General features: G+C 43.8%; 1 protein-coding gene across 8 annotated transcripts in view; it reads left to right on the top strand.

The window, feature by feature from the left end:
• YPEL1 (yippee like 1) overlaps positions 1-15,248 on the top strand; it is a 95,744-nt gene that overhangs the window by 24,549 nt on the left and 55,947 nt on the right. For 4 of the 8 annotated variants that reach the window (XM_085860614.1, XM_085860615.1, XM_085860616.1 and 1 more), the window contains one exon: positions 882-1,221. The exons of 1 other annotated variant lie outside the window; for it this stretch is intronic. In XM_085860614.1, coding sequence (XP_085716740.1) covers positions 1,084-1,221 — 138 coding nt within the window. In that variant the 5' untranslated portion in view covers positions 882-1,083. Of the gene's footprint in view, positions 1-881; positions 1,222-11,355; positions 13,679-15,248 lie in introns of those variants that run through there. 3 more of the 8 variants (XM_085860618.1, XM_085860619.1, XM_085860613.1) reach the window with 3 other exon arrangements.

The raw sequence follows: 15,248 nt of genomic DNA, 5'->3' as shown, positions 1-15,248 counted from the left end.
AAAAAGTTCTGGCCTGGACACACACACTGATACCAAATAATAAATAAATAAAACTTGGAAGCAATGACAAAACCCTGACTCCTGCTGCATGGGCAGACAGGCTAATCAAGTCTGAATACCAGATCATGTAAAAGCCATGAAAGATATCCAGAGAGATGTCCTGAAGCTTGTGGTTCAGGACATCTGTCCACTGTTGTCAGAAGGAGTAACATGTGCAAGGTGGGACAGAATTGTCGGAAGTGAAACTGGTTGTTAGAGATTCGTGAGACAGAGACAGACAGAGACAGACTTGGTTGCAATGATCAACACCATTACTTTGCGTATGTTTAGGAGAAGACTTGAAGGTCTGTCGTTTTGGGGATCAGTCTCGAACCTTTCTCATGGTTAGGAGTGAGGTTTGCAACCCCATTCACTGGTATCGTGGAAAGTACCAAAGTGAAATGTTGTTTTGCTGACTTTCCATAAGGAGGAAAAAAAGGGGGGGGAAGGTACAGTTAAAGTAATGCAATGCTTTGATTAAACAATTAAAATAAGAAGATACCCACGGTTAAATTAAAGTTGTTTCGGTAGAGGTGATGAAAGTCTTAAATGTGACGGCTGTTATCGGTGCAAACGCTCGTTAATACTATAGCATGGGCAACACCCTTTCATTTGTATGGACAAGCTACCTCGCAACAATCCTGTTTGAGGACCATGTTGCTAGTTTGGACCTAATGAAAGCCTGAAGCATCGTGCTGCTGAAGATGCCTATGCATCAAGTTGGCTGTCTTGTTCCCATTCTCTCCACAACATTAGAATGTGTTGATGTATTTTTTTTGGAATTCTATGCTTTATCTCACCATCCATCCTCATCCCCACCTTGCTCTTCAAACTCCCCCCAGCCACGGCGAGGCGCGAGGGTGGCCCCCTGCGGCCTGAGCCGCGGCCCCCTGTCCCTGCGTAACAACGGCGTGGACGTGCGTGTTGCAGTGCTTCCCTTGCCCCTGCCCACGCCGCTTCACCGCTTGCGTGTCGCCACGGCCCGAGCCGCCGCCGGCTGCCGAAGCTGGCCCTGGCCCAGCGCCTGGCACCCTGCACAACGCCATGGTCAAGTTGACCAAGTCGAAAACCTTCCAGGCATACCTGCCGAACTGTCATCGCAAATACAGCTGCGTGCACTGCCGCGCGCACCTGGCCAACCACGATGAGCTCATCTCAAAGGTAGCTTCTGCCATTCTGCAGGTCTGCCTCTGTTTGTTAGCCCTCTTTGCATTCGTTTTCTTGCCACTGCATTCTTTTACTGTTGTTCTTTTCTGTTCCTTGATTTTTAATTTATTAAAACTTTGTCAATCTGCCCAGCTTTGCATCTTCATGTATATAATGTATACGTGTGTTTATATGGCTATTATGACGGGGATAGGCTTTCTGATGTAATTAGTTGTTGACGGTTGTCATGTTTCATATCTGTGCAGGCCAGCTCTACGCTTGCTTACACTGTTGGAGCGAAAGGACTGACAACCACTTAAAGGGCCATCATTTACAGACCAATTCTCCCCTTCTTTCTCCTTGGATGTCACTTAAATTTCCATTCTCTTCCTCTCAACCTCCTTTCCTTCTTATCCCAACCACCCCGTCCTGATTATTCTCCTTCTTATATTTTTCAGTTACAATATTCTTGTATCTGCTCTCCCGACACTCAATACGTGCATTTCCCTAAATTATTCAATTCAGCCATGTTGAGCACATCATGATGACATTCCGATTGGTTACCATTGTTTTTGAGGTATTGGATGTTCTGGATGAAACATGTCGGCCTGCGTATGCTTTGAATGCAAAACAAATCAAGGAAATTACCGAGAATGTGAAACTCGGTCTTCAGGAAACTTCACGGCGAGTGCAAAACGAAATGAGGAAAACCACATTTTAATTTGCTAGAGTTTTCACAAAATCATATTTCCTCGAACATGTGAAGGTTTGGGGTCATGGATCCCTGCTGGATCATGAAAGTTCAAAAAGTCAATTGGCTTTTTCATTTTTGTCGATAACTTGATGGGAGATGGGTGTTCGGATTGTGATAATAAGCTGGGTCTTGGCCATCACGATGGGTTACCGGTGATCAAGTTTTTTGTGGCATCGTTGTTTTTGCTGTGACTGTCAGATATTAATTCCTGCTTTGTCTCTCATAAGACCTGCAATAGAATCTCACCGAAGGTCCATTGACCTAGGATAGATTGGAGGTACGCACACTCTCCTCTGATCTGTCTAGCCTGGGTTTTAATCCCAACTTGGCTATAAACTGTCATCCTGGTGTTTTGCATGCAGGGCGATTCATCAATATGTGTGCCGTCCCTCGGATGGACATTGAGCTGGGCATCCCCTGGGCTAGCATTATTTGGTGGACGTTAAAGATACCATGGTGTCGTTCTTGAAGAGTAGGTGAGCTATCGCCGGCGCCATTAACAAATTACAAATTCTTGCTCGAACCTACAGTGGGCACTGCATTAGTAGTACTGCTGCACCCCTACAAGACCGAATGCTAGCCCAAAGCCATGTGCTGCATACGAATGATGACAATTAGTTGCCCCATTCCTTCCAACTGTCTTCACTTTTCATATTTTACTTTCCGACTACATATTCGCTTTTCCTTTTCCCCTGGAGGGACATTATGTTTGGGCAGGCCCTCTGTGCCTGCAACTCGGCCTGGCTTGCAACCAGCAATATTTCCCTGCAATTGGCAATATTAAAGACCTGTGCAAAAATTGTTTCTAAAGCAGAAGGGGGTGGGTGCTTTGCACATCCATGATTACAAGAAAAAGTTGTTTATCTTCAGGTCTGTGCTCATGATGAGGTTCTTGAGGGAAGGGGGCCATTTTTTTTTTTAATGGGTATTTTAATTTGATCCTTCAAACAGTAGGTTTTCCATGCGCAATGTCGAACTAACCAAACCAGACTTGATGGCGTAATGGTTAGAGCGTCTGCTATGGGTCTGGAGTTCGGTCCTTCAAACCCTGACAAGTCATACCAAAGACTTTTTATGATCATTATTTTTTTTTATTTAAATCGTACATGCTGCTTCCTTGCTTGAGACACAGCATTTAAAAGAATAGAGCATAGACAAACAATGCTGGGAAGGTAATGGCAAACCATCCAGTGCAACCCTTGCCAAGAAAAGTCTTTGGCAGCACCAACAGTCTATAACTAGTACAGTACATCAAACAAACAAAAAAAGGTAGAACTTCACACAAAGCTACGTTGCCTAGATTATCAGAAGGAAACGGATTGTTCTCTCAACATGCAAACACTACTTGCACCAAAGTTGTAAGTCCGTTGTGAAATGCGTAACCCATTTTGTTGATCGAATTGTTATTTAGAAATTCGTAATCAAGTGCTGAATCTTCTTTCCACCTTTGTGTGCATTACAAGCTTGGCCTGTTAGTAGAATTGTCTGATTATTTATTTTATCAACAACTATGGAACGGTAGTGTTCATATCTTTACTAACCACATGCTTGGCAGTTTCCCCACAGCTCCAGCTCCCAACGTGGTATATTAACCCTTTGTTTTACGGGAGGAAGCATTCCTTTAATATCACATTGTTTTATTTGTATTATTTTGCTTTTTACACCTTTTGAATGTCCTTGATGCCGATGGGTTAACATGGGTAAAAAGCGCACTCACTTTCTACAAAAGTAAACCACAGAAAGGTTCTTGTCTCCCAATTATGGTCACTTCATTATTTATTTTTTTCCCCAAACACCTGTGTGATTTGCATAATGATGTTTATTCACAAAATCAATCTGTATTCAATAGCAAAGAAATGGGGAAATGCATTGTTCGGCTCATCGCAGATAGGTTGGTGTTCTCTCCTTTAAAAGTTATTATTATTATTTTTTTTACATTTTCTAGAAACCTCTCTGCTGGTTTTTATCCGTCTGACCTCAACTTCTCCCCCCGGCCCTCTACTCCCGCTCGGGATGCATTTGCTCCTTCCCTTTTCTTGTGAAAAATCTGGTGGGAAGGGAAGTGGTACAGTGCCTTCAGAAAGTATTCACCCCCCCTTGATTTTTGTCACATTTTGTTGTGTTACAGCCTGAATTTAAAATGGATTAAATTGACATTTTGTTTTGCCACTGATCTCCACAAGATACCCCATAATGACAAAGTGAAAACATGTCTTAAGAAATTTAAATTTTTTTATTAAAAATGAAAAGCTGAAATTTCCGGCATCAATAAGTGTTCAACCTCTTTGCTATGACACTCCAAATTGAGCTCATGTGCATTCAGTTTCCTTTGATCATCCTTGAGATGTTTCTGCAACTTGAATGGAGTTCACCTATGGATAATTCAATTGATTGGACATGATTTAGAAGGAAACGCACCTTTTCTATATTAGGTTCCGCAGTTGACAGTGCATGTCAGAGCAGAAACTCCACCATGAAGTCCAAGGAACTGTCCGTCAAACTCCGAGATAGAATTGTGAGGATGCATAGATCAGGGGAAAGGAATAAAACAATTTCTGGTGTTGAAAGTTCCCAAGAGCACAATGAGCACCATCAATAGTCTTTCATAACTACCCAGACTCTCCCTCGAGCTGGCCGTCTGACCAAACTGAGCAACCAGGCAAGAAGGACCTTGGTCAGGGAGGTGACCAAGAACACAATCACCACTCTGACAGAACTATAGAGCTCCTTGACTGAGATGGGAGAACCTGCCAGAAGGACAACAATCTCTACAGTACTTCACAAATCTAGGTTTTATGGGCGAGTGGCCAAACAGAAGCCACTCATGAGAAAAAGGCACGTGAAAGACTCTGAGAGCATGAGGAAAAAGATTCTGTGTCTGATGAGACAAAAATTGAACTCTTTGGCCTGAATGCAAAGCGTTAGTCTGGTGGAAACTGAGCACAGCTCATCACCCTTCTAACACCATCCCTACTGTGAAGCATGGTCATGCTGTAGGGATGCTTTTCAGCAGCAGCGACTGGGAGACTTGTAAGGATAGAGGGAACAATGAATGAATCCAAATACAGGAGAACCTGCTTCAGAGTGCAAAAGACCTTAGACTGCGGTGAAGATTTACGATCCAAAAAGGCCAATAACCCCGAGCATACAGCCAAAGCAACACTAAAATGGCTTCAGAACAAGAATGTGAAAGTCCTTGAGTTTCCTTGCCAAAGCCCAGACTTGAATCCCATTGAGAATCTGTGGAAAGACTTGAATATTGCTGTTCACCAACACTCTCCATCCAACTTGACAGAGCTTGAGCAAATCTGTTAGGAAGAATGGGGGGAAATCCCCAAATCCAGATGTGCAACGCTGATACAGACATACCCAAGAAGACTCGAAGCTGTAATCACTGCCAAAGGCGCTTCTACAAAGTATTTATTCAGGGTGTTGAATACTTATTTATTGACGCAAAACGTTTCAGCTTTTCGTTTTTAATCGATTCAAAAAATTTCTAAAAACATGTTTTCACTTTGTCATTTTGGGATATCTTGTGAAGTTCAGTGACAAAAAAAAATCTCATTTCAATCCATTTTAAATTAAAGCTGTCACAAAACAAAATGTGAAAGTCAGTGGGTGTGAATACTCTCTGATGGTGCTGTATATAGGGGTAGCTTGGTGCTTCTGAACAGCACCCGCCCCCTCTTTCTGAACAGCACCCGCCCCCTCTTTCTGAACAGCACCCGCCCCCTCTTTCTGAACAGCACCCGCCCCTCTTTCTGAACAGCACCCGCCCCCTCTTTCTGAACAGCACCCGCCCCCTCTTTCTGAACAGCACCCGCCCCCTCTTTCTGAACCCCACCCCCCCCTCTTTCTGGACAGCACCCGTCCCCTCTTTCTGAACTGCACCCGCCCCTCTTTCTGAACAGCACCCGCCCCTCTTTCTGAACAGCACCCGCCCCTCTTTCTGAACAGCACCCGCCCCTCTTTCTGAACAGCACCCGCCCCTCTTTCTGAACAGCACCCGCCCCTCTTTCTGAACAGCAGCCGCCCTCTTTCTGAACAGCAGCCGCCCCTCTTTCTGAACAGCAGCCGCCCTCTTTCTGAACAGCAGCCGCCCCCTCTTTCTGAACAGCAGCCGCCCCCTCTTTCTGAACAGCAGCCGCCCCCTCTTTCTGAACAGCAGCCGCCCCCTCTTTCTGAACAGCAGCCGCCCCCTCTTTCTGAACAGCAGCCGCCCTCTTTCTGAACAGCAGCCGCCCCTCTTTCTGAACAGCAGCCGCCCCTCTTTCTGAACAGCAGCCGCCCCTCTTTCTGAACAGCAGCCGCCCCTCTTTCTGAACAGCAGCCGCCCCTCTTTCTGAACAGCAGCCGCCCCTCTTTCTGAACAGCAGCCGCCCCTCTTTCTGAACAGCAGCCGCCCCTCTTTCTGAACAGCAGCCGCCCCCTCTTTCTGAACAGCAGCCGCCCCCTCTTTCTGAACAGCAGCCGCCCCCTCTTTCTGAACAGCAGCCGCCCCCTCTTTCTGAACAGCAGCCGCCCTCTTTCTGAACAGCACCCGCCCCTCTTTCTGAACAGCACCCGCCCCTCTTTCTGAACAGCACCCGCCCCTCTTTCTGAACAGCCTCCGCCCCCTCTTTCTGAACACCACCCGCCCCCTCTTTCTGAACAGCACCCGCCCCCTCTTTCTGAACAGCAGCCGCCCCCTCTTTCTGAACAGCAGCCGCCCCTCTTTCTGAACAGCACCCGCCCCTCTTTCTGAACAGCACCCGCCCCCTCTTTCTGAACAGCACCCGCCCCTCTTTCTGAACAGCAGCCGCCCCTCTTTCTGAACAGCAGCCGCCCCCTCTTTCTGAACAGCAGCCGCCCCCTCTTTCTGAACAGCAGCCGCCCCCTCTTTCTGAACAGCAGCCGCCCCTCTTTCTGAACAGCAGCCGCCCCTCTTTCTGAACAGCACCCGCCCCTCTTTCTCACCACCACCCGCCCCCTCTTTCTGAACAGCAGCCGCCCCCTCTTTCTGAACAGCAGCCGCCCCCTCTTTCTGAACAGCAGCCGCCCCTCTTTCTGAACAGCAGCCGCCCCTCTTTCTGAACAGCAGCCGCCCCTCTTTCTGAACAGCAGCCGCCCCTCTTTCTGAACAGCAGCCGCCCCTCTTTCTGAACAGCAGCCGCCCCTCTTTCTGAACAGCAGCCGCCCCTCTTTCTGAACAGCAGCCGCCCCTCTTTCTGAACAGCAGCCGCCCCTCTTTCTGAACAGCAGCCGCCCCTCTTTCTGAACAGCAGCCGCCCCTCTTTCTGAACAGCAGCCGCCCCCTCTTTCTGAACAGCAGCCGCCCCCTCTTTCTGAACAGCAGCCGCCCCCTCTTTCTGCACAGCAGCCGCCCCCTCTTTCTGAACAGCAGCCGCCCCCTCTTTCTGTCCAGCCCCCGCCCCCTCTTTCTGAACAGCACCCGCCCCCTCTTTCTGAACAGCACCCGCCCCCTCTTTCTGAACAGCACCCGCCCCCTCTTCTCATATGGATGGAGTTGAGCCAGTCTTGCATGTATGGCTTTAGTTTTTAGTTGACGAGCTTTTCTCATTCTTCTGTGTGATGCGCAAAGCGGGATTGAGCAATTTGTTCCCTCCGTCTGTCTACAGACATCAGTCTGTGATCAAGGAAGTACTTCATTTCAATTGAAATCTATATATTGAATACTGTAGAGCAGTTTAGCAGTACTTTGGCTCTGAATATGGCAAATTGTATAGAATCTTGTCCTGTTCGCCCATGCGCAGATGAGCAAGACTTCCCCCCCCCCACCCCCTCTGCCTGTCTCGCAGTCAAACAAAATTGAAAATCATTTCAAACAGGGAACTTACTGTTTGTAAGGACACAGACGGGCATGGATAATGAGTGTAACTTGTTGGATATGGTGGTGTAAACGACATGGTGGTAAACTTCCTAAAAAAAAATGTACTTTTTTCTTTTTTACAAACTCCTAAACCTTTATTTTGCTTCAATTGAATTATATATTGAACACTGTAGAACACAAATTGCCTTTTTGGCACTTTTTCAAACCCTTCCGTTTAGCATGACTGGCCAAAATATTATTGCATTTTACATCGTCGCACCAATCAAATTTTCCACTCGTGCTCTCAACATTGGGGAATATCGAGATTTAGGCAAAATTTCTGCTTGTAGGAGATGCAGATCATGATCGGAATTGCAAAGCAGGGGTTGAAAAGACCCTTCCTATGTCCTTTTTTTCTTCAAGACTGCGCAGGGCAAAGCGTTCTCTGAACTTTCCAGTTAATTATGTTTTCCTTGCTCTGTAATCATTGTGGTAAACCAATGAGCTGTCACTTCTGATAAACATTACCACACAATATTTTGAGGGTGTATTTGTGCAAGGAAAGCAACCGAACCACAGAATGATGCCATTCAGCCCATCGTGCCCATATTCTATGAATTTGGTTTTGCACATCTTTGTTTTTTTCACGACTACAGTACTTGTTTTCTGTGGTCATGGTACTGGTCCAACGGCATGTGTAGTCATAAAATAAATAATGCAATGGTTTTATTTCTTTTCTGTTTTTTACATTAACATGATTGCAGATGAGACTGCCAAGTCTACGTTCCCCCTGCAGGATGCTTTTGATTTTACAATGCAGTGCAAGCAAGCTGACACGCCATCAGAAATGTGGTTTCTAACACCTCGGTGATGGGACCCTTTGAGCCTCATGGTGATCTATGTGGAAAAACCCTTTATTGAGAGATTGAAAGGGGAACGTAGTTCAGATGATTGACATTATTGTGGTGTAGAAATTTAAAACAACAGAAAAGGAGAATTTACTTTTAAGTTCACATTATAATTAGCATTGCCCACAATATAGTGCTAAAGTTTTGTGCAACGTGATTCATAGCACTCAGGAACTTGATTAGAGCTCCTGAGCTCGATCATAAACCATCAATAATTTCTGTCTTCAAATCCATCGGCAGGATTTCTTATGCGTTGGATTTAGTAAATGTGAATTGCATTGTGGTTAGTCGATGTGTGCCATGAGCGTTTTTGTTTCTCTCTCTCCCTCTCTCCCTCTCTCCCTCTCTCCCTCTCTCGTATTGCCACACTTGTTTTGTTGACTTCTTGGGTTTGTACATGATTGGTTAGTGCCAAGTCTGTGGTCAGATGCAACTATGGGCTTTCCACACAAGCACATTAGCACTAAGTAGTATTTTTTTTTTTCAATTTTAAAAGAATGCAACGATTTTGTTTTTTTTTTCTTACCCAGTAAGGTGGACCTTTTAAGTATGAATGTTGTCATTTTCTGAGCATAATTAAGTCTCCTCTTCCACTGACCACTTTCTTCCTTTCTGCTGTTGGTTCTACAATAGTGTGTTCTCTTTACTGTTTGATACAGAGTAAACTGTGAGGTTTCATCTGAATGTTAAATCGATCTCGTACTTCACTTTAATTTCACCCCGTAATGCTTCCAAAAAATTATACAATTTCGTTGCCTTATAGGCTGAAATTAAATTTCATTAAATCAGACTTTTTCCACCTTTATTTACATTTCGTACTCCACAACTTCCAAGTGAAAAACAAATTCTACAAATTCCAGAAAATTAATTAAAAATACAAAAATAATTCAAAGGCCTTGAATATCCATTGGAGCACAGTCAAGACGATCATTAAGAAGTGGAAGGCATGTGGTACCACCAATACCTGCTTGGATCAGGTCAACCCTCCAAACTAGATGACCATGCAAGGAGGAGACTGATCAGATAGGCCACCAAGAGGCTAATGGCAACTTTGAAAGAGCGAAATGTCTTTATGGCAAAGACTGGTCACTGTGCGCATGTGACAACAATATCCCAAGCACTCCACAAGTCGGGCCTGCATGGTAGGGTTGGAAGAAGAAAGCCACAACTCAAAAAAACCCACCTTGAGTCCTGTTTGATGTATACAAAGAACCACTCCGGAGATGCTGAAGCCACGTGGTAAAAAGTTTTGTGGTCTGACGAAACCAGGATGGAACTTTTTGGCCTAAACGCAAAATGTTACAGTTTGGCACAAACACAGCACAGCACATCACCCAAAGAACACCATCCCTATTGTGAAGCATGGTGGTGGCAGCATCATGCTATGGGATGTTTCTCATCAGCAGAGGGATGGGGCACTTGTCAGGCTAGAAGGGAAAGTGGATGGAGCAAAATATAGAAAAATCCTCGAGGAAAACCTGCTGTCCACTGCAAGAAAGCTGAAATTGGGATGGAAGTTTACCTTTCAGCATGACAATGACCCGAAACATACAGCCAAAGCTACACTGGAGTGACTCAGGAACAAAAAGATAAATGGCTCAGTCAGAGCACCGACCTAAATCCAACAGAAAATCTGTGGCATGATTTGAAAATTGCTGTTCATCAACACTCCCCACGCTACTTGACTGATCTTGAACAGTTTTTTGCAGAATAATGGGCAAATTTTGCTCAATCAAGGTGTGCAAAGTTGTAGAGACCTATCCCAACAGACTCACAGCTGTAATTTCTGTCAAATGTGCTTCCACCAAGTATTAACTCAGGGGGGTGGACACTTATCTAACCAAGATATTCTAGTTTTGTGTTTTTAATTAATTTTCTGAAATTTGTAGAATTTGTTTTTCATTTGGAAGTTGTGGATTACGATGAGTAAATATAGGTGGAAAAAGTGTGATTTAATGAAATTTAATTCCAGGGTATAAAGCAAACCTTAGTGAAAATTTTGAAATGGGGTGTGAACTTTCTATAGGCACTGTGTGTGTGTGTGTGTGTGTGTGTGTGTGTGTGTGTGTGTGTGTGTGTGTGTGTGTGTGTGTGTGTGTGTGTGTGTGTGTGTGTGTGTGTGTGTGTGTGTGTGTGTGTGTGTGTGTGTGTGTGTTTATGTATATATATATATATATATATATATATATATATATATATATATATATATATATATATATATATATATATATATATATATATATATATATATATATATATATATATATATAATCTTCTTCTTCTTTCGGTTGCTCCCGTTAGGAGTCGCCACAGCGGATCATTCATTATGATCCGCATATTGATTTGGCACAGGTTTTACGCCGGATGCCCTTCCTGACGCAACCCTGGTCGCCTCTTACGACAAACAAGGATATGGTACACCTATTCTAACCGGATTATACACCGGGCCCAGTACACTGGTACTCACTTCGCCGACCTCGGAAGGATGACAGGCTGAGGCAACCCCCTGGTGTGTATTAATTCAACTGGCCAACGGGGCTTGAACTCAGGACCTTTTGGATCCCAAGCCGCTAACATAACCACTACGCCAACACCAGGATATGTATATGTGTGTATGTATGTGTATATATGTATATATATATATATATATATGTATATATATATATATATATATATATATATATATATATATATATATATATATATATATATATATACATATATATATTTATTTATTTGGGGTAGGAGGTCATGAGGGGGTTTCTTGAATCCTTTAACCGGCTGACGAACTGCAGAAAATTCCGTGATGGTGCGAGTTGCTAAGCAACCACGAATGTTTAATTCATGCAGGAAACGGTGTTTAAATCTGCTATACCTTATCAGTGAATTATATCCCCGTCCCCCACCCCCAGTTAGAGTACTGTGCTCTCAACGTTTCACTGTAATCATTCAAACGGCCCAGCGATACTGTAATTGGAAACGTTGGCTAATGGCTGACCATAATGAAGTGGTGCCGGTGAACTCCCTATTCCTAGTTACACACGCTACACACCATGTTTAACCAATTGATGGAAACTGACAATTGAACAGGTTGGGAAACGCTTTATATTGCTTCAACGAACGGCACATATTTACAAGCAGTGTCACAGAACAAAAGCTCTTACCCTAAGCACAGAACCCCTTCTTATTCAGTTACTTTGTCCAGTTCTATAGCACAGGTGTGTGCCTCAATCATTCTGGGGAAATGAGGTAAGGAAGAGAAGAGGGATGGAGAGAAAGAGAGAAGTATGAGGCGTGTTTGTGGCGTCTCGCTAACCGGATGCAAGCCAGCGGGCTTACGTTGGACTCAACAAAAGAGGGGGGAGGGGGCAGGAAGAAGAGGAGAGTAGATGGGGTGATGGGACATGGAGAGAGAGGTGCAGGTGGTGACTGCGTTTGACTCGGAGGAAAATGACGTGAGGTGGGAGTCGGTGCGCTCTTAAAATAGCAGTTGGCACAGTTGATGCTCAATGTGTCCAAAGTGAACAAAGTAGATTTCGGGAAAGTAAGACAGATATGTACTGAATGTGTCAATGTGTCTGGAAATTATCCTCTGGCTGGGCCGTTTCCCTGCTCGGAGCCTCGCTCACTTGCACTCTCCACCATCCTGCTCTCGTACCACTACATGTTCTTGTCGAATCCTGGATGCATCGACTCCGATCTGCGTTTTGTCTTCCTATTGACCTATCCTGTCTCGAGGCAAAGTTCATTGACTGTGCCCAGGTCCTGATACTGGCCCACCCTACCCCTTTCCCACCCTACCCCTTCTCCTCCCTCCTCCCACAAAGTAATTTTTGCAGAGTTTTTAACCACGTTTGAGAAAAGAAACAATTCAAATAAAACCTGCTTCCGATTCGTTCCATATAACTTGCCTCGTCAGCTCTAACTTTGCCACGTGTCTTGTCTAAATCTGCCCCCTGAGGGACGAATTCATTGAAATAGCTGAATGAAGTCACGGTATAAATTTTTATCCTCGTCGCCATGTAATGAATCTGGGGTGTGTTCAGTTATAGTGGGGCAACTTAGCTAAATATAGCATAACAATTGTGCATTTTGTGAGCAAAGCACCAAATTTGTCACACAAGTAGCCTATCATATTATGAACAGATTTGGGTATTGGGCCATCTCAAATTTTTGATTGCAGTGGAAAATGGCTGCCACAGCCATCAGTGGCTGAATTTGAGATGGCCCAATATCCAAATCTGTTCATAATATGATAAGCTACTAGTGTGACAAATTTGGTGCTTTGCTCACAAAATGCACAATTGTTATGCTGTTTCCCCACTATTACCAAGTTTCTTATAGAGAGCTCAACAAGTGGCTTAAGCACTCAAGCAAGCACTCCATTCAAAACGGTTAAGGAACAGCTGGCTTGGCAAGCGCTAGCTAGCCACTTGGTACCTGGACACACCTTTAAACATCTCGACAGCGTACGGTACATACAAAATGCCGACAAAAGGAGTTATTTATTTAAATTAAAGCCTCCCAACTAATTAATTACAGCTTCATGACCAAGCCAATTTTCGTTTATTTACTTCACGTCCTTTGTGAATTGCATATCCATTAGTATATTTATAAGCCTTGAAAAGTCAGGTGAAAAACCAAAAGTTTTTTTTTTTTTTTAATGAAAGACCACGATTTTCTTTCCTCTGCAATATAAGAACATACCTTCATTGGGCGATGTTTATGAGACCGCTACTGCGATTGCTGCAAACAAAATGTGCGTTAGACACATTTTGATACAACTCAAATTAGGTGTTTCCTCAAAACGGTACCTTTACTTAAAGATTCGTTCAGTCTTCAAATGGTCACCGGAGACCTTTGAACATGCAGAGCGAAAAAGATGGTGGCAATTTCTGGATGGCTGGTGGGAAAGGTGTGGCCTTGCTAATGGGTGGTGTTTGTGACAGCAGGTGGAGAGAGGGGAAGGTGTGGCCTGTAGAATGGGTGGCACTTATGACCCACCCACACATACAAACTCAGGTATCTAATATATAAAGCTCATTCTAACCACTGATTCACTGATTGACTGACTGATGTTAAAGTTCAGTACCTTCCTGGTGACATAGAAAGCTGAAATTTTGTGTGCCGATGGACATCGAAACCGGTACACCAGGAAAAAAAAATCACAGAACCATTGGAAAGTGTCTGTAAATGAAAATATAAATGAATGAAAAAAAATGCAGGTGAACAGCCCGAGACAACAGAGAAGCATGGTTCATTATTGCTTACAATGTGTAAGCATACCCCACAAGTGTGTGTATGTATGTACATATCTCAATCACACCTCTTGGCTGTTATGGTGAAAATTGCCGCAGATTGTCTCACACGGTAAAACCGCATAATCCGCAAAGAACAACCATCCGTCTGCCACCCAGACGATTGTTGCTGCAAATGCAAACCATTCAACCGGAAGACAGGTGATGCGATCTGTGAGTAAATCAAAATATGTGGAGTGTGACGAGCACTCCCCCCGATCTCCAATGGACATAAAGTCCAACACTAAAGCATCATCTCCAATCCGGAGGCCTCAGCCCGTTGACTCTGTCAAACAGACAAAGATTACATGGTCAACATCAGTTAAACATCAAACGGAGCCGCCGATCCGGTTTTCAAGCATATTTGCCCTCATCAGGATGGCATACCAATAAATATATAACCATTGATGACCACATTCTTCGTTTATACATCAATCACACCTCCTGGCCACCTCGATCCCATCCCTGGCCAATTATTTAGGGTACCTCTGTTTAAATCACAATACCATGTGTGTTTGTTCATTATTTACTAAAGTCATTGTACTTGTAAAACTACACTGATCTCCACAAATATCTTTGTCATGTATATTGTTTATGCACAAACTTTGCGTATAGTGATGAATGTTATATAAAAAAGAATAATTTATCAAGATAAAAAATACAAAGGATTCAGTCCCCCCCCCACCCCCCCCCGAATGAAGGAATATAGTCTTGCACAAGCAAGACTTGGTCCGGACGTTTGTCATCTGTGATGCCATTTCTCAACCAGTGACACCAAATGTTTCACATCGGCGGTGAGTTCTGATTCCATTGGAATAAAGTTTTATTTTGGGCCTTTTTAATCCAAAGTAATCGACATTTTTATTTTTATTTATTTATTTATTCATGTATTTATTAAAAAAAAAAAAAAACCTTTTGACTCATCCTAAAAACTTTCACTCCCCCCCCCTTTTTTTTTGTTTTCCTTGATCCTTTTCTATTTTGTAGCTGCTGCCTTTATTTTATAGCTTAGTTTGGAAAGCTTTTTAATTGGGTTCTAAATTGGCCACACGGGCTTTCATTCAGTGGAACCATAGCAATATCTATATTACCGTTCAATGTACGCAGGCGGTAAATTAACTTTTTCCAACAGAAAACAAAGAAAAGAGAGGAAAAAGAGGGCTGAGAATAGGGTGGAAAGCGTTGAGTATAAGGAGGAAATGGGAAGAAAGGATAATTTGACTCCGTCGGCATTCAACAATAACATTCTCATCGGATCTCGTGAGAATTATCAGGAAATTCTGATTCTGATACAC

Source organism: Eptatretus burgeri, chromosome 16 (assembly GCF_056783735.1).
Source record: "Eptatretus burgeri isolate ZD-2024b chromosome 16, Ebu_testis_v1, whole genome shotgun sequence".
Classification (NCBI taxonomy): Eukaryota; Metazoa; Chordata; class Myxini; order Myxiniformes; family Myxinidae; genus Eptatretus; species Eptatretus burgeri.
The sequence above is the reverse complement of the archived record's forward strand: the minus strand, read 5'-3'. Positions and strand labels throughout refer to the sequence as shown.